Here is a 20436-nt window from a genome sequence, read left to right on the forward strand (position 1 = left end):
CCTAGCAGCACACCAAAATAAGATTATATACATTATTTTTCCCCAAAGTCACTGGAAAAAGCAAGGCTATGAATTACCCTAACAATTTCTTAGTTGTGCAATTGAAGAAACATTTGCCTCGCTCTAAACTACAACTCATTGACCTTGTTACTAGGTTCAACATGCCTCAGCTCTCTGATCTGCTTATTATAGGGCTCAGACAGACAACCAAGATCATCAGCTGGTAAGCTGAGCTCCAGTTGCTGTCTGTGGATTCACTTGCAGCCATAACAAGTAACAGGTGCAACTGCTTCAGTTTTTTTGGCTTCATCAGGATTAAATTTTTGAAGCAAGTTTCCCTATTATCCTGCTTTACCTATGTTGTTCCATAACATGGAACAGGTTTGGATTGTACATACTAAACTGCTTTGAAGTTAAATCAGAGGAGCAGATTAAATACCTGCAACCTGGCAAGGAGTTTCCGGGTGACAGAATGAGACTAGAGGTAGTTTAAAATAAAATCACTACAGCATACACAGCATGCATGCTGGGCACTCAGCACTGGCTTTCTCTACAAAATCCTTCCTGTGCCCCACACTGCATATTCCTCACTTTACCCATCTTTCACTGATTAAGAAACTGACTGAAACTGCCACGTGCTGTAGGCACATGACTTACTCCAGCACCAGCAGCATCCCACAACTACCACCAACCCCCAGTAAGTTACTATCCCATGCTTTTTGCCCCACATACCTGTGCCTTGGGGGTTTGATCTCACCAGTGCAGCACAGCACCCAGCCTTTACTCACACTCCCCAGCCCTGTCCTTTACAGACCCTCCTGAGGAGCATCTGAACAGCCCTCAGTCCTTCACTGCAGCAGCTGCTTGTGAGGAGGTGGGAGGTGAGGGGCCTTCCACAAGCCCAAAGGCCTCAGGTACCAGGGAACAGTGCTGTTGCTGGTGATGCTGGTGCTCCTGCTGCTCATCACAGAGGGGTCCTGGCTTCTTTGTGTTGTGCAGGTATGAGGAACTGCTCAGCCCTAAACATTTTAAGCAGCAAGAGGCACTCCTGATAGTGGGAAATTCTGGATACAAGAATAACCTCGGAAAAAAACTCCAACCCACTTTGGGTAAATCGGCTATTGTAATCCAGCACTGTTCTTCACACTCTCGAGCAACAGCAAGCTAAATACTTGGAATTAGAGAATATTATAGCAAATGGCTCAAAATAACCTGAAGTCTTACATACTACTCTCTATATACAGCACTTCAATGCTGTTAAAAATTTAGAAATCTAAAACTTATCATGGGTGGAGTATGCACAGAATTCACTAAGATTAGTACTGCTGCAATCCCAATACAGCTTGTAGAATGATTTCCTTAAAACTTGGAATTCATAGTAAATTATTTCCATTGCCAAGTGAGCACATAATATATAACTTGAATAATAAAAAGGCAGAGGTGCATAAGCTGTAACTCAGCTTAATTGTGCTATGCCAGTATTGCAAACACTGAAAAACTACGAAAATTCTTATAAGTATCTTTTCCTAGTACTGAAAACCCATTCACAGTTTTTATGGGAATAAACACTTCTGCTACCTAATGAAAACTCCAGTCCAAAATGAACAGGAGAAACAAGTAACAGAGGAAGCCTGAGGCTGCACTATAAGGCAAAAGGAGTCAGTAGTTTTGGAAAAATCTTCTGGGCTTTACAACCAAATATGCTTTGATATAAGTTCCCAAGAACTGGATAATGGTTTTTACTGTTCCCTGTGTGACCAAGTTGTATTTCTCCTAACAATAGAAGCTTTTGTTTCCCAGAGGGCTCATCAAAGACTTTCTGCCAGAATTTCCTTTGAGAGAAAACTTTCCACTAACCACTCATTTTACAAGGAAGATCCTGCTTTCCACTAATCTTGCTTTTGGTTTTGGTTTTTTTTTTTTGTTCATTTTTGTGGGTTCCCAGAGAAGACAAATAAACAAAATCAAAACCAACCACAGCTTGCCTGTCAAGGCAGCCTACATGTTGCTCAGTAACCTGAGAGGTGAATATCCTAAGGATCAAGTAACACAAATTATGACGGTATTTTTCTACCCTATCAGCAATCTGCTGTAATTTACAGTAGAGCACTGGCAGGAAACTTTTTCTAATGTGCATATGAACTGAAATGCTACCAGAAAGTCAGATCTAGCAATTTAGAGTAATTTCTTTCCTGTGTGACCAGTCAAAAAAGGGGCTGAGTTTTTGTGTGAAGATCCAAGTATCTCACAGTTGAGATCTTTCAACAATTCACAAGCCAGCAAAATGGACTGAGAGGCCCTTTCAAGAACTTCAAAAGGAAATTCAATGCTTTTGTGTATTTTCTTTGAATGATACCTAGGAGTCTGTTTAAAAAATTATGAAACTTGTAGAGCTGTCTACAATGCATGTAGATGTCTTAACATGGTACATTTGTACTATTGCTTTTTTGACACAAATCACTGAGGTAACAGGTTCCCTCCTGAGACAGCTTTAATGGTCACCTATGACAGAACTGACCCCAAATTTTCAGCCTCCTTACAAATAAATAAACTGAAAGAAGTTTTCTTCTAACAATCTAGGAATACATTATGCTATTTCTGTGTTCATATATTATAATTGCTATTCACATGTCTAGCATCCACTTTAAATATTTACATTCAGGCCTAAGATGTCTTATAAAATTGTAATGGCATACCCTCCTACTTAAAAAAAAACAATGAAAAACCCTCAACCCAAATCCTAGTGCATATATGAAGCAAAAAAATTCTAAACACTGTTCAAACTGTCATTTCTTCCCAAAGCACAAGGATGTTTATGCTCTTGCCTAAGGGGAGATAAACAAAGCAGCATACCACTCCATATTTGTAAATGTTAACTCTGAAAGGTAGAAACTGGCTTCTGGATGCACCAGGCTTCTGTTTCTTCACTGCTCCAAAAGCCATAATATGGCATATGGGTATGCATAAACTGAAACAACAAAGATATTTGACCTCACCACAGAAAAGCATATGGTCTCACCATTTATTCCACATACCATCCTGACTCCAAGAAACTTCAAAACTGCCTCCTGAAATGCATCTTAGGTACCAACCCAGTGGACTAGTAGTATACTTGGGATAATTCTGTGGATTTGTGGGACAGTTGCACCCTAAAATCTGGTGTATATCAGAGGCTACTTTCCTAGAGTCAGTGGGAACTGATTTTGCTGTTGTGATTAATGAGGATAATGTATCAAACCACAAACTGAGTATCATGTAAGGTCAAAGTACTCATACCAACAGGTAGAAGAGTTACAGCAAAGAACCCAAGGATGGCCCTTTTATGTGTACGTGTCATTCTAAAATAGACTCTTGCAAGCATCCTGGTTAATATAACATACTGTTTGCCAAATATGTACTTTAAAAATAGCAGTCAACTGTATGGTATACCTTGAGGGGTGTTAATGCTCTCTAGGTTTTGTTATACAAAGACTATGATAAGTTATAACATGCTTCCAGTGGAAAAAGAAGTGAAACAGCAAAAACTGAGCTGCATAAGATTCTCCAATGAGTACTTAACAGGAATGGTTAAACCATAACAGGCGTGTCTTAATTTTAATAAATCGGGACACTTACTCAGATGACTAAACATGGATTTAGGATCTCCAGCAATTCAGATGTTTACAGTCTGGCAATAAAACCTACAGCTGGGCATCTAAGGAAGCATCCAGTGTACCAGAAGTCTATATTCCTACTGCTCTAACAGCATATTGTCATTCTGCCTAAAGGAGCTTGAAGCTATACACCCTTCTTTTAAAATCTCTAGCAGTCTTTCATTTTGGGAGAAACTAGTGAGACTTTCTGCACTTCTGCAAAACTCTGATGAATTGGTTATTGTCTCAAACTTCTATGTCTCCCTTTTTTTAAAATGAATTATAGAATGTTGATTTCTAGCTCACAAAGTTGGTAAATCAGAAGGTTTTGTACTTGTTAATACTAGCCAGAAGAGTATTAACCTCAACTGGGACAAATTTTTAACCTGTGTTACTAGAAATTTATGATCTGTAACACTGATCCTTTCTCTTTTGCACAGACAAAAGTAAGTCGAGGATATGGTTACTGTTGTTTTCAAATGAACACTAATTGTGCAATTTGGAATTTACTTTTGACCCATTGTAGGTTCGCAACAAGAGCAAAGCAGCTAAGGCTGGACTGTGTGAGGGGGATGAGGTGGTGTCTATCAATGACAAGCCTTGTGGAGACTTAACCTATGCTGAAGTTATCGTTCTGATGGAAAGCCTGACTGATGGCCTGCAGATGCTTATCAAGAGGTACAGGAATATTCATAATGCTTTGCTGCAATTCTGTTCAGGGAACAATATGGAAAATGCTGGTTTTGAATCCACTCATTTTGCATCTTCTTTTTGCAGCTGCAAGCTTCTGACAGTCTTACTATTGATGTCTGTAATTCTACTTGTCTCTATGGCAAAAGGAGGGAAGACAGAGTATTTGATCTAAAGAAATTAATGTGGATAATTTAAACAGCACAGTTCAGGCACAGAATTAAGAGCATCGTCCCCAAATGTAATGATTCTATTTCTTCTTAAGTATTCTTAACATGTACAAGGTGCCCACTACCATATCTACACACTGCAGTCTTGAGTTCAATTATTCCTTCCACCCCTTTGAAGTACAGAAGTGTTGTTATTCCCCATAGATAGGGAAGTGAGGCTTACAAAAAGCAAAAGCTGTATAGATTGGAAAAAGTGTGTTAAACAGATAGGCCTTGATGATGACATGGCAAATGGTCTTCTTGGGTGGCAAAATGTGTTAGTAGTCTGGATGGGGAGAAGGCCTGGTAATAATGAATTCTATTTCTGTAGCTGTTAACACTTCACAAGAAGAAGTGAGACAAGTCACTTACAGCTAGAGAGGTCTCAGCTTTTCCATTTACAACATGATAGTGTATTTCAGTTTTCTTTGAAAATGCTTTGAGCTCCTTAGACCAGAGAGCCTTCATGTAAGTTCACAAGCAAGCCAGCACTTGCACAGCACATCACTAGATCACTACACATCAGTCTGTTCCAATGACTGTTCTGCATGTGTCATCAGAGATGACTCAAGATCTTCAATCTTGAGTTCAGAACCAACTACAGCAAGCACATTCTCCCCAGAGCTTGTGAATTCAGACAAGATGAACTCTAAATTTCCTTCAGCATGGGTAAGAACAGGAAGAAAAAACCTGAATCATCCACACTTGTTACACGGAATGATGGCTCCCTCTGTGAGCTGCTGCAGCTCCTTGTCTCTGCTCTCCCACAAGCCAGACCAGGAAGACAGGAGGGGTCAGGATTCATCACAAGTAAAAGAGAAGTGTCACTGAGATGGCTGAAAGGACTCTGATGCAAAAATGGCACTTGTCTGGTTATGAGGAAACTCCAAAAAGCACGTGAAATTCCTCCGTGGTTTCAGAAACCTGCACAAAGGAACTTTCCTGAAGTGTCTAGTAGCTCCATTACAATCTACCTTCAAAACAAAATGCTCTCAAGGAGTATCCATTCCATTTGTAACAGACATTTAGTATGGCCTGTCTGTGCATGTTGTTTTGTTCAGGGGAACATTGATACCTGAGAATTACATCTTACTTTCTCCATAGTACGTAGCACTTGCTTTTGTTTCAGCAGTGTACCATTTGAATGCTCTCCTGTGATATCTGCATTCTTGTGTTTTTAATTCATAACATGGCTACTAGAACTTCACTTGTAAAAAATGTTTTTGTTAATGACCAGCTGTCTTCTTTGCAGCTACAGAAATAGGTTCATAGCTTTGACTCACGACTATTGCTGCACTAAAGCTGATATTTCAGTTGGTCTGAAGGCCAGTGTGCACTAGGTGAAAGTGCCAGCATATCTCCCAATCACTCCATTGCCCCTGCTTGAATGTATGGTGAACAACAAGACATGTCCTGAAAACCAGAACAAAATCAGTGGTTAGACCACATAATTCAGTGTTTCATGGAATGAAACTGTGTCCACTGGAAATTTTAAGAAAATTGCTGTTGCTCAACATTCTGAATATGACTAAAATGTTCTAAAGGAATTCACCGTGAGAACCTTTGAATTTCTTCTCATTACCTCAGTTCCCCCATCTCACAGCCCCTATTGTCAGTAGCCCCCAGAGCATGGGAGAATAAACTGAGACAACTTTCTTCCTCTGCCACCTTCTTTGCAGGTAGTAGCCCTCTCAGTGCTACCAGCAGAAGGATTTTTCAGGAAGTGCCTTAGCATCCTCTGAGAGCAACAAGCAAATTCTTCCTTTCCTGAGTAGCCACTACTTAGCAGCCATCTCAAGAAAAAGCTGGAAATCATACTGAAAGAATAATGCCTGACTAAAGCAGTGATGCAAGCATCTTTTGCTGAGAAGGAAGAATATTTCTCCTTATTCCTAAACTGTATGCATTACCTGTTGGCCTAATTCTGTTTTTACTAAGCTTACCAGGAGGAAAACTAGGCTTTAACATTAGTTTTTAAAGTGCTACTTAGCCTTTAATGTCTATAAAAGGTTTTCCCAACCCTCTGTAAACCACAGTCAGTTTCTGACCAGCAGTGCCCACAAAATCTTTGGTTTACAGGATCAGAGGAAAGAACAACCCTGCAGGGCAGGCAGTCTCCAGATGCCATACAGGGAGCATCTTACTGACCTTCCCAACAAATGATGACACAGATGTACCCAGGAAACATTGAGAGTGGAGACAGAAACAGAAATGGTAGCCTGCCCTTCTCACATCAGTGTTAGCAACTCCTGGGCTACTGCTGAGTCTAGAAAGAAAATTTCTAGCAGAAGTAGAGAGTGCACTCAGTGCATACCAAAACGAAATGCACCATGTAGGGAGTAAAACATCAGTTTGAGACAAACCCTGCTGTGCTGACTCCATGAGTTCTGATTCCTTCCTGGAATTACACCAGGGGTGTTGTTCCTGTAGTAAACTGGAAAGACCTGAAACAAAAATAATAATTTGACGAACCAGAATCTTAAAGGACAAAACAAGAGATCAGACACAGTATTCTGCCTCTTGACACATGGATACACATTTATGTCCACACCAAGTAAAAGTATATCCATAAGTAGGGCCTTTTAAGGTGGAAATCTTTCTCTCACACATGCACACAATCACTTAACTACCAATTATGGCTAACATTTAGCTGGCCCAGGCCCCAGTCCCATATGTTATAAGGAAATGTTTACATATTTCTGTAATTTATCTGTACTTATGAGCAGTACAATTGATCATTCAAATAGCATATTAAGATGGAATCCAGCAGCACTCACAAGGAGCTCCCTAAATTAAAATCTGTCTGACCTTTATGTAGCTCCACATGTGGTTTAATAGATGTTACACATTTTGTGCTCTTTGAGGCAGATGTAGACTGCTACAAACATTATGTTGCATGGCTAGAAAAGCAAATGTTACTGAGCTTTCTTCAGTGCACTGACAGATTTATTTTTTCTGTTGCTTCTCCCAGCTTTTCTTTATAGGAGTTTCAAAAGTTTCAGAGTACCTGGGGCCCACTTTTGATTTCAGAAATCTCCATAATACTTGGCATTAATATTTTACTGAGGGTTCTTACTGCACCCCTCAATTGAAAAAGTGCTTTTCTACCTTCTAGTCAACAGAAAGCCTTAATTAACATGCTACAGTCTTGTACATAAAAGGTTTTCTCAAAGATTAGTCAGTACGTCCCAGGGTTTCGAAAGAAGAATCTAGAAGTAGGACTCTGGATAACAGTAAAACATTCTAAACGGGCCATGAGAATGAATAGTTTAGAAAAGGGAGCTACACTGAGTTATCTAGTAGGATTCAGGAAGTCAGAGTAAAATTTGCCAGTTAGAAATACATAATTTTTAATAACTAGGAAATACTGTATGAAACCTTTTCCACTGGACCACTGAAACAGACTCACAATGTTTTAATTATTCCATGATATCATCATCAAGGATGATGAGCCTCATAGGAATTCACTGAATGTGTATGTTATGTACTCATTCCCCTCCCCCCTGATTCTCATCCAGTACTTATCTATTCCTTAGAGAGTAGATTATTTGGGACAGGAACTATATGTGAGGATAGTGCCTAAAGAAGTTGCAGCAGAAGCCCAAGACTCAAAAATTAACCACTCTTGTGGTGTCACACAGATTTTATTTTCTCATGCACAAATGAAATATGAACAAATATTGTCCAAGAAGCATTTGTCTAGAAACCCTGTAACAGAAATGTGTCTGTGAAAGCATACTGATGTTAGGACTATAGAATGGTAGTAGGATCATAGTTCTACACAGTGTGTAACTTCCTTCTTACTGAATGATTAAGTTGAAGAATTTTCAAAGATAGATGCTTCAGTTTAAGATTTCTAAATTTCTGGGGGAATTATTCTACTTAAATGGACCTGCTAGAAGGCACCACAGTTAACATAGGTGGAAAGATACTATAGGGAAATTGCTTTTCTAACTGTACTTACAATTGCTGTACTTACAGCATCTTAATTTCTTGAATTACCTGTTTATGTATATGCAGATCCTCCAATGGAATAAATGAAACCTTGAGTGCTGAAAGAGACCATGTAAAGCATAACATAAAAAATGAGGACTACAGTACTGCACTGCAAATTAACACAGTGAAAGAAATACCCCATGGAGATTTACACATCACAGAGATATACAGTGAGACTCACCAGGAAGCAGGAGAAAGCAACATACACTTCTCTGAAATGAAACAAGAGACCACACAAAGCCCCAGAATTAGTCCTACAGTGCTTGTGACAGATGAGGCTGCTTTCAGAGGGAAGACAGAAGAAAGAAGGCCAGGTGCTATGGTTGAGCTGAAGTTGTCCCCCTCAAATGATACGCACAAGGGCACCAATGCTCCTGCTGTGACTCTCATAAGGGCGGAAAAATGTCCCCCTTCAGGAAGAGGACCCAGTGTACAACAAGACAGGACTAGCCCGGTAATTGCAATTCCCCTGGGCGTGAAAGAGGGCAACATCCAGTGGTCTAGCAAAGTAGTCCAGTTTTCTAGTGGCACAGAGGTCAAGAGAATCCAAGATGAAGCTCCATCTCTACCCAGGGTGGAGGTGATCCTAGACTGTTTGGACAGTGAGAAGGAAGCACCCAGGTCTCTAGCTGAAAGGGGGTGTGTTAATTCTCAAGTGGAAGGAGGGCAGTCAGAAGCACCTCCTTCCCTCCCCTCCTTTGCAATCTCAACAGAAGGCACAGAGCAGGGAGAAGAGAACCAGCAGTCGGAAAGGGATCACAGACCTCTCAAGCACAGGGCGAGGCACGCAAGTAAGTATGTCCCATCTAATAATTTGCTCTGCCTGAGGGTATCTTTTGAAAACTTTGGAACTTACTTATCACTTTTGAAACTTTTAAAATAATTTCAGAATTTAGACTGCATTAGAAAAAATATTTAGAGTATATTTCTGCAATTTTCTAACTTTCCATCTGTCTTTTTCTTTTAAATGAGGTTTCTGTTCTTGCTTTATATTTTTTTCCAGGGTAATACCTGGAGGTAATACCTCCTGGTGATGAGCCAAGAGTATACCCATGCCTTAACTGTGCCGAATAAGCTTGCCTAGCAGACTTCCACTTTGAAATTAACTCATGACTTTTTTCAAATAAAAATACTTAGATCTCCAAAAAGGGAAGAATTCTGCTGGTCTTGTGGTATATATTCAGAGGCAATCTGTTGAATGTTAACAAAAAAACCCAAGTTGCTTGCACATGTCTAAGTGAATCCTGTGGATTTCTCCTTTAATAGTGAAAACTTTGTGTTGTTATTTGCATCATCTAAAATCAAAGCCATACCACTACTCTTGAAAGCTAATAAAAAAAGCCAGTAGAAAAGCTTGATATTGCCTACCGAAGAGGTTTTGACAGACAGTAGCATGTGTATAACCGTTACATGATCCTTTCAGTTTTGTCACTGTTCTTTAGACTGTAAAGTGAACTATTTCTCCTCACCCCCATACCCAGAGATCAGCTTTAAAAAGTGTCCAAGAAGTTTACAGGAAAGTGAACTTGCTACTTAATCCAATATTAATTGAGAAAAGATATATTCTGAATACTTGTTTATTTATTTATTATTTTATTCATTTGGGATTTTTCTATTGGTTGCTTGCTCTTTCCCAACAATGTTAAGAATCCTGTCTGGGGATCTAGTAGCAGTATGTCAAGGGTGCTTGAATGTGTGCAGTGATACACTGTAGCAACAAGCTATTTTATATGCAGCATCGGAATTAATCTGCTAACCCACTGCTAATTCCTATGTAAGCATATTTTTAGCATTATAATAATTTTTACCTTATTGGCAAATGGAATAAGAAGTTACTTATGCCTAAGTGTCTGTATGGAATCCACATATTTTGTGCATATTAAATGAAGCATAAAAGAAAAGTGCACATGTACTTTTAGCTCAGAAGTTAGAACCAACTGCAGGACTGTGACTGCCATAAATAACTACTTGCAGTGCCTCTCCAATAAGGCAAACGAAGAATTAACTATGTATTACATGATAAACTATGCTTCCAAGTAAGACATAGAGTCTGTCATTTCCACAACTCAACTATGACAATCTCAGTTCCTTCTAACCTAGTGGCAGGGGATTATCCTTAGAACAAAAAAGTTGCCAAGTTCAGGGGAATAATCTGTTTGCAGCAAACACTATGCATGGTTTTTTGTAAAATTTGAAGTTATAGTGCAGCATTTAAATCTAACCAACAGATTTCCCCTGCAAATAGTAATCAGATTGTATTTACCCAAGGAGCTAACATTTCTTCTGCCATCTTTTGAAACTATTGATTAAATAACTATTCAAATGAATAAAGAAAAAATATTCTAGCAAAATAAAAAGTTTCAGGTTTTTCTTTTTACAGAACTGTATGGATACCTGCTGAATCCCAATCTGAGAAAAACACTCAATGCTGATGCAAGTAGCTTATCTGAAAACAAAGAACTTGCATGCTGAAGTGTCATGCATGACACTTTCTGTCCTAATACTAAACCTATATTTTTGGAAAATGTCTACAGTGACTACTGTAAGCATTAGGATTATCTAGTGACCGAGCAAAGGATTTTGTGATTTGTCCCTTTCAAAATAAAATACTGCAAGTGATTGGTTCAAGTGCCATGCTCTCTTCTCTTTTATAGTGAAAAGTCATGGTGCAGTCATGCAGTCATAATGGCAAATTGCCAGTTTTTAATAGAAGCATCAGACTCCATCTACTAACATGGCTAAAAGGATCATTAATAGAAAAAACAAAAAACCAAAAAAAAACCCCCTTCACACGGCTTTATTTGTACCAGGAAAAGATACTAAATAATTTTCTGTTGTGTTTTCATATAGCATATTTTTTCATATAGCACATTTTTCCCTTTGAAATTAAGTGGAAAGACATCATTGATTAAGGCAGGAATCACTTGAAATTCTACCTTAAAGGGAGGAGCTATTGAGGCTGTTGTTCATGAGATATGGCAGCAAAAAGAAAGGAAGGGAAACAGCAGCACCACCTGACTAGTGTTACTCCATGTGGCATGTGCTCCATGTCTTATAAGAAGAAATCAGTCCTGCTGAAGTGCAGTGCACCTCTAGGCTTTAGAGTGGCATCTATTCCTATCCCACGTGACTTGGTGAAAATAAATAATATATTCTTTAAGAAATATGTATTGCTATATATCGATATATATATCATTGATATATGCTAGCAAATACTCTTGAAAAGTTAGTTGAGCCTCCTTCATTAATTTCTTAAAATGTGTATTAATTAATTTTCAAAATAAGTATTCTGGAGTTGTTGTACCCTATACAATTTTGAATAATGTTTAAGACAAGCACTGCTTGTTACAAGATGGAAACTTGTTTTCCTTGAGTACCATGGCCAAACTCCCAATATCATCTGCCTATTACTGTTGAGACTACTTGCAGGAATAAAAATTAGAAACTCTGGGAATATAGACACATGTAACATTCCTATTTAACTAAGAAAGCCCTAAAGAAGCAAATGATGTAGCTCTTGAATTTGTATGGTTGTCACTCTAAGGAATGCTGGGTATGGGATTTATAACACAGTTGATATTGTGGGAAAAACTTAAGTATAATGACCTCTCCATAGAAAAGAAAATAAATGTTTTAATAAAGGGGGAGAGAACAGTGGGTAAATTTCAGTATAGATAAATGTACAACTTATTTTTGTTAATCTTTTCATACTTTCGTGGACTGCATGCAATTAAACGTGAACTTTAATTTTTTCCATAGGGCTCCGGCGAAGTGAGAGTCTGTCAGAGAAGCAGGTCAAAGAAGCTAAATCTAAATGTAAAAGTATTGCATTGCTGCTGACAGCAGCTCCCAACCCCAATTCCAAGGGGGTGTTGATGTTCAAGAAGCGTCGTCAAAGGGCGAGGAAATATACTTTAGTTAGCTACGGCACTGGCGAGTTAGAACGTGACGAAGACGAGGGTGAAGAAGGTGAAGGTGTAGAGGGGGACAAAGAAAATACATTTGAAGTGAGTTTGCTTGCAACAAGTGAGTCGGAAATAGATGAAGATTTCTTCTCTGACGCTGACAACAACAGTAAGATTGTGACGTTTGACTGGGACAGTGGTCTACTGGAGGTTGAAAAGAAGACAAATAGTGGAGACAAGATGCAGACACTTCCAGAGAGTACAGGTAAAGGGGCCCTCATGTTTGCCAAGAGACGGCAGAGGATGGATCAAATCACAGCTGAGCAAGAGGAGATGAAGACACACACAGTGAATACAGAGGAAAAAAGGGAGGCCATCATGTCAGAGAGCTTCCAGAAAGTAAGCTCTTCAGTCTTTCAAACAAAGGAGGAAGAAATGTCAAGACAGCAAACCTGTGTGAGTAAAAGCTATACAGATGTGAGCCACAATCATAGCAAAATGGTACAACAAAATGGCTTTGGCTTAGCACCAGACATAAACCTCTCTTTTCATCCTTCTGAAGCTCAAAAAGTAGTAGTCTCTTTGAATAAAACAGCTAAACCTTTCTCCTCTGGGGTTCAAAACAGAGCTGCTGAACCATTTTCAGCTGTAAAAAACATTACCAGTCCTCTTTCAGATCTACCAGCTCCACCTCCTTACTGCTCTGTTAGCCCGCCACCTGAAGCTTTCTACAGACCTGTTTCAGCTCCTGTAGGCAGCAGAGCTGCCCCAGCTGTGTGGTCATCCACTGAGCCAACAGAACATATAGCATCCAGGGATGAAAGGATTGCGGTGCCAGCCAAAAGAACTGGGATACTGCAAGAGGCAAAGAGAAGAAGCACTTCAAAACCTATGTTCACATTCAAAGAAACACCCAAAGTAAGTCCTAATCCTGCCCTGTTGTCCCTTGTACACAATGCAGAGGGCAAAAAAGGTACTGGAGCTGGTTTTGAGTCAGGACCTGAAGAAGACTACCTCAGTTTGGGAGCAGAAGCTTGCAATTTCATGCAGACTCAAACATCTAAACAAAAGGCACCTCCTCCTGTTGCTCCAAAGCCTTCACTCAAGATCTCTCCTACTGCTGGTACTCCAGTTTCACCAGTTTGGTCACCTTCAGTGGTGGCTCCTAACAAGGCTCCTTCTTTCCCAGCACCAGCCTCACCTCAAACAGCATACCCTGTAATACTCAAGTCTCCACAGTATCCTCATTCTCCTGCTCATGCCCCAAGCACTCTCAACTTAGATGGTTCTTTCAAAGGGCCTCAGGCAACTCTAGCAAGTCCAAACCATGCACCCAAGACAGCAGTCTCACCAACTGCTGGAGAAACAAAAGCACCCTTTGAGATGCCACCAGCTATGAGTGGAAAAGGAGCACAGTTATTTGCCAGAAGGCACTCTCGAATGGAGAAGTATGTAGTAGACTCAGAGACTGTGCAGGCAAATAGGGCACGAGCCTCATCTCCAACTCCATCTTTACCAGCTTCTTGGAAATATTCATCTAATGTCCGAGCACCTCCACCTGTTGCTTATAATCCCATCCACTGCCCATCTTATCCTCCTGCTGCTACCAAGCCCTCCACTGAGTCCACTGTTACTACCAAAAATACAAAAAGAAAACCTAAGAAAAGCCTCAATGCTTTGGATGTTATGAAACACCAACCATATCAACTTGATGCATCTTTATTTACTTTTCAGCCTCCTAGTACTAAGGAAAGCCTTGCTAATAAACAGACATCGAAGCTGTCTACTTCAAAGCAAGCTCTACCTTTAAGACCACCTAGTGCTGGCTCTCCTACTAGTGCCCGGGCATCTTCAGTGTACTCCATGCCAGCCTACAGTTCACAACCTTCGTTCCAGTTCAATGCATCTATACCAGTAAATGAATCATATTCACCTACAGCCTACTCTGCATTTTCTAAGCCAGAAACCACCACATCACCTTTGTTTACTGCTCCGAGGCCAAAATTTTCAGCAAAGAAAGCTGGCGTCATTGCACAGGTGTGGAAGCCATCAACTATTGAAGAGTAAACCTTATAGCTGAAACTTAGTGTCCAGCTTGCTTGAAGTCAATGGTTTGCAGTGGTAACATGGCACACAAATAGTGCCAATAGTATTCCTTAGCTTACTTAATAATGTCAGATGTATCACCTCGGATCTGGGTCCAAAATATTTGAATATTTTTAAGGAATCAAAATAGATTAAAAAATTTAGCACATTTACACCTATTAACAGATGCTTTATACACATAACATCCTGAAATTAACAGATACCATTGCATTAATTATGCAGGACACTAGGTTTTTGCTTTAGGATCACTACAACAGAAAAACCAGTAAGCAATATTCCTGGTATGTCAAAACAATAGAGAAAAGCTTTCTGTCTGCTCCTTCCCCAGACCTAGGAATTTTTGATCTTTTTTTTTTTTTATAAAAAAAGGGAAGTGTCTTATTAAATGATATTAATAGTAATGTGCCTTACTAATACTAACACAGCAGAAAAATAGGTAAGAGTATTAGACTCTGACTGATCACTAGCAGAATACAACTGGATAGACATTTGGCCTCCACAGAGACCCCAGCAGCCAGAATTCAGCCAGAATCTGTCCTTGCTCAAAGGTCCTTAAACAGGAATATAATTGGTCAGACAGGGCCTAAGTTTCTAAGTTATGTGGATCAGCTGTGATCCGAAACCATGAATCACCTCTGTGATTTCACAGAGAATGTGGTATAAATGATGCTGGAGCATTCTGAAGACTAGAAGAGGTGGTAAGGCAGCTGGAAAAATTAGTAAATATTTCCTGTTTGGGGGAAATTTGACATCCCAAGTGCAGACATATTTTTAGCCAAAGATTGCCGTGAATCCCAGTAATTAATATAGAAGCCAGTAAATCTAAATTATTGAACACCAGAGAGGTGAGCTGGGTTTTGCTGCTGCAATGTAACACTATAGTTTCTTGTGAAAGCACAATGATTAAGAATTTAAGGGATACAGATATTCAGGAGTACTGATTCTTGCAACCAGAGTAGTGTATGCTGCAGAAATTAGCACTTCACAGTAATTTATAATGTCTTCCTACTGGTCTCTTGTACACATTTTATTATTTTTCACTTGGGGCTTTATGGTGCTTCTTACCTCTTTAAGTCTTTTTACTCTGGCCTTTCACTTTTTACTTGTCATATTGGGACTAAGGATTAAAATACTGCTACTGTGGAAAATTCTTGAAGGTCTGTGGTCCTGAAACCTACTGTGTTGCACTGCAGTTAATACACAGTCTTGCTGAAATCAAGGAGCTGTATTTGAATAGTTTAGCATGTTTTTCAGTAAGCGGACCTGTTAACATTAGTGGTTCTAGGTCTGAAACGAGGTGTTGCTTCACACAACTAAAGATAAGAAAATTCATCCCAAGTGTGAAGCTAAAGATTAAAGTATCGTTCTGTGATTAAAGATGGCAGAATCTGTTAATACATTTATTTAAACCACCATCCAGCTAGCTGCAGACCAGATTATGGATCTCTTATATCATATAAATTTTAGTAGAACTATCTATCTTGATGTAACATTTCCTAGTATGAACAAAATCTCCTTAGTTTAGTCCTATGATGGTAATTCCAACTGCAATCAGAGTTAGAAAAGAATGCATTTGGTTGTACATGCAGAAGGCAGACTGGAATCAAAGTCTAATTGAGGCAATACAAAATCACTCCTATACATTTTGGACCTCCCAAATCCTACTTCTCCTTTGAAATGGGTGTAAATTGGAGCATAGGAGGTTCAAGTTGAATATCCGAAAAAATTTTTTTACTGTAAGGGTGACAGAGCCCTGGAACAGGCTGCCCAGGGGGGTCGTGGAGTCTCCTTCACTGGAGACATTCAAAACCCTCCTGGACACGTTCCTATGCGATGTACTCTAGGGGGCCCTGCTCTGGCAGGGGGGGTTGGACTAGATGATCTTTCGAGGTCCCTTCCAACCTCTAGGATTCTATGAATTTTGGATTAGGGTACGGATTGCATTAGAAAAAAATAACAAAGTGATTCATTTCCATCTTAAAATACAGAAGAATGACAGGAAATATAAAGTAGCAGTATTTTAATCCTTTGGAGATGTCCTTTCTATCTGTCTTCCACTGTCAATATCTGTATTTTTCTTCTATTATTAAACTTGTCCCTTTCCTCTCTGCCTGTTTGGCTTGGTTGCTAATTTTTTGCTTCACCTACATTTGCAGGTTGGCAGTATATTTTAAAGGGAAATCCTTTTCCTTTTCTTTTCCCTTTCCCTTTACTTTTCCCTTTCCCTTTACTTTTCCCTTTCCCTTTCCTTTCCCTCTAGTAAGTCTTATCTCATGTTACACACACTATTTTAAGTGAAATTTTAAGACACTAGTATCCACTTGGAATAACAATACCGTTGTTATGGTATTGCACAGAAAGATACACAGAAATCCAATCAGTCTCATATTGTCTTACGCATTTTTACTTTCAGTCTTCTCCTGTAAAATATATCTGTACGTTAAAATCCCACTTATGTACTTGTTCACCTTGCCACACCAAGAATATTTCCTTAATGAGGAGATTTTGAACATTTTTGTATCTCCACCACAAGTGCAGATGTGGATGCATGTGGCTGCTTACACAGCATGACCATCAATTTGTTTCACACAGATTAGCGACTTTTGGAATTCATCACCAGCTACTGAGTATCCTGTGTTAAATATGGGGATTCCTGAAATCTAACTTCTAAAATACATATGCCTTTATACGGCATACCACTTTACAAGTAAGAAATAATAAGCACTATTATTCTAATTATCAGTGGAAGAATCAAGAGGCAAAGGTGGGATATATTCTTATGCACAGGAAATCAGCTGGCCAGAAAGAAGTCAAGTCATTAGGAGCTAGAGGAGAGTTGTGGACTGAAAGAGAACATTTCAGTTTCCTGAGTCAACTGCCTAAATTCAACAACTAAATTCACCTGAGTGACAAAATTATATAAATGCTTAAAATAATTTTGTTATTTCTTTAATTTTCAGCCCACCACTAAAGTTTACTTAGGAAGTCAGCTAAATCATAGTCATGCATACATCAACAAGAAAAAAGTCAGCTCCTGTAATAGTAATATAAAATATATATAGCTATTAGCCTATCTTCTCTTTGCTTTGTCCACAAGAAAAGGAAGTGCATCTATGCTGAAAATCTGGATTTTGATCACATCTGAATTTTTTGCTGTTATTTAAATGCAAGTATTTCATATGGCCTATAGCAATGACATATGGATTTTTTTTTAAACAACCACAAGCGTAGGGAAAAAAAAGCCTCAGTGACACTGATCCTCTTAGCTCACCTAAAATCTTCTGAAAATCCCATTCAAAGTCCAACTCTGAATACATTTTCACATATACACATCATTCTACATGCATGGTGCTTGGGTCCAACCTGGTTTCATGACTCCTTTAACTAATCAGGTAAGTCTGTAGTTCTTATTAATGTTTCAAAAACTAGTCTACTTAAAGAAATGGTTTTATCAATCTCTTGTGAAGCACATATTTAGAGGAAAGTTCATTATCATGGGTCCAAAGGAAAAGCTAATTATGATGTCAAACATATCTGAAATATCAAGAAAATGAATGGTTTGTGTAGAGAGGGACAATATGAAATTTCATTTTGAGCTTTTGTAAATGGTTTTCTGAAAACATCATGAAGAATTATTTTATAATATGACACAGCTATGAAGATGCAATTGCTATGTTTATTATGCAAGCATATTTACCAGTGAATTTTAGGCAACTCCTAATAACAACATAGCCAGTATGGTAACAAGAAAAGAATTTATGTCTCTTACGGCTTTTTAGCACACTTAATTATAGCACATAGTGGAGGAATTATCTTGCACTGGTTTGGATCTCACATTCTAGCCATATTTTTCATGGAAACAGCTACCTCTATCACGGGTTTATATACTTTCAAATTCTGATTCAGTTACAAACCTCTTATTATAAAACCTGAATTGAAAAGTTTTATTTTGGAGATCAGTAGCTTTTAGACAAAAAACTGAAATTTCTATTGCAAAAATAAAAGACCAAATTAAATTCTTTAACAAAGAACTGGTGAACCTCTCCCCCCTTCTCTAGGGGAACCACTCATGCCACATTCTTGCTCAGCAAAAGATAACTTATTATGAAACAAACAGAAAGATATTTCAATTATTATTTCTGTAGGAACATTTACAGAGTAAACATACCTTCTCACACAAAATAATGAAGGTGCAAGAGAAGAAAACAGCAAGAACGGTTTCATTATTTTGCAGAGATGGCTGGCTGTTTCCAGCCTTTTGTTGACATTTTCTAGATTATCCTTGGATGATAGAGTGCTCACATCACTGGGCATGATTTTTTCCTCTACTATTTAAAAAAATGATATTGTGAAAGAATCAAAATGCTAATTTCATCAAAAAGAAACAAGTATGCATTTTTTAAAAAAACAAAAGAAAACAAAACAGGCCCTATCAATGGACTACTCCGCGAGACAACAGATCTACAAACATACTGTCCTAGATAGCTCCTATACATGAGAGTTTTCTAAAGTACCAAGGCAAACTCTGATAAAAGATTATGACCAACTATAAAGAGAACTTGACACCAGGTGAAGTGATCTGGGAGGAGCAATGTTTATCTCGTATCCAAGACACCACAACAAAGGACCAGCCTCACCATGATTTTCTGCTGCCTCAGTATTTCTGCAGGATACCTCTGTACACCCTGAGCTAGGGAAATACCTTTGAAATAACAGCACTCTTGACTTGCTTGATTTAAGAAATACATGACAGAAGACGGAATATTACAGATAAAATACACTCCCAATGACTGCAGCTTATGGTGACACAGAGCACAATGCGCATTGATTTCAGTGCAAGCTTTATCTAACTGTAAAGCAAATGATTCAGTACGTTTATATCAGAAGAAAGTTTCCATAGAGTAACAATCTATGGACATATAATTTCAATGTTTTTGCAAAAAAAAAAAAACTTTTTAAAAGAATAATGTCAATAACTGCTAGTGAGTTTTTTTTTCTTTGATCTGTGAGAATGATACTTCTTATAGTCTCACTGTGAACGTTGTTAGTATACAGCTTTCTTAATGTGAACAAAAGCAAAGCATGTGCATCTGGGTATATTTAGTTTTCTTCCTAGAATTTCAGCAACATCAGGCTTATAACCTCAAAGTCAAAGCTAAGCAGATGACAAGAAAATCTCAAAATCTGCCTGCAGTTTAATTTTCTTTGCTTAAGTAAAAAGTTTTAGATAAGTATAGATAATTCTGACAGTCCTAGCCACACTACATGAATATCTTTTAAGAAAAAAACTGAGCTGTAACTTTCTTCAAAAAGGCTTCCACATACTTCCTTGCTGCTTGTTTGGGTGATGTCAGAAAGTACAGAGGTGAGTCAAATGAGAAGAAAAATGTCAAGATGGCATTCCATTAAAAAGTCAATAATTAGACAAAAGGAGAGGCAACAATGTAACTTTTAATGCTGATGTAAATCTGGACCTGCACTGTGCTCTGCTGCACAGCTGTGATCATTTCAGATACACAAAATTACAAATATTTCCATCCTAAGATTACTTTCAGAGAGGTATTTCAGGAGGGGAACTTGACAGACTTGGTACTGCTACAAGAATGTACTGAAGCAAGCTAACCCTATGTATATACAAATATGATAAAACCAATGTTAAACACTACTGCTTGGATTACAAAAGGCCGCATCTGGAATTACTGTTAATCCAACTGTCCCGGGCATTTGAGTGACTAAAATATCTGTCATCGTGTCATCATCTGCTATTTTTTTCTGTAAGACTCAAGACTCAATTTAGGGCAGAGGAGGGCACTGCTCACCTATCAAATATATGTTTATTATTTCTTTCTGATATTGTGCCATGCTTAGCACCATTCCTTAACATAAAACCTTCAAAAT

General features: G+C 38.6%; 2 protein-coding genes across 8 annotated transcripts in view; one reads left to right on the forward strand and one right to left on the reverse strand.

The window, feature by feature from the left end:
• The window catches only part of SEC24D (SEC24 homolog D, COPII coat complex component), a 185173-nt gene that overhangs the window by 115743 nt on the left and 48994 nt on the right, over window positions 1–20436 (reverse strand). For 6 of the 7 annotated variants that reach the window (XM_071753506.1, XM_071753501.1, XM_071753498.1 and 3 more), the window contains 2 exons: window positions 8534–8583; window positions 6895–6975 (listed from right to left, as the gene is read on the reverse strand). The gene's annotated coding sequence lies outside the window, so the exon portion shown is untranslated. Of the gene's footprint in view, window positions 1–6894; window positions 6976–8533; window positions 8584–8708; window positions 8840–20436 lie in introns of those variants that run through there. The other variant, XM_071753503.1, reaches the window with a different exon arrangement.
• Window positions 1–20436, forward strand: part of SYNPO2 (synaptopodin 2) — a 78199-nt gene that overhangs the window by 48563 nt on the left and 9200 nt on the right. Inside the window, exons 2-4 of the mRNA XM_071753496.1 lie at window positions 4159–4310; window positions 8552–9318; window positions 12287–14469. Coding sequence (XP_071609597.1) covers window positions 4159–4310; window positions 8552–9318; window positions 12287–14469 — 3102 coding nt within the window. The remainder of the gene's footprint in view (window positions 1–4158; window positions 4311–8551; window positions 9319–12286; window positions 14470–20436) is intronic.

This window comes from Heliangelus exortis, chromosome 10 (genome assembly GCF_036169615.1).
Source record: "Heliangelus exortis chromosome 10, bHelExo1.hap1, whole genome shotgun sequence".
Classification (NCBI taxonomy): Eukaryota; Metazoa; Chordata; class Aves; order Apodiformes; family Trochilidae; genus Heliangelus; species Heliangelus exortis.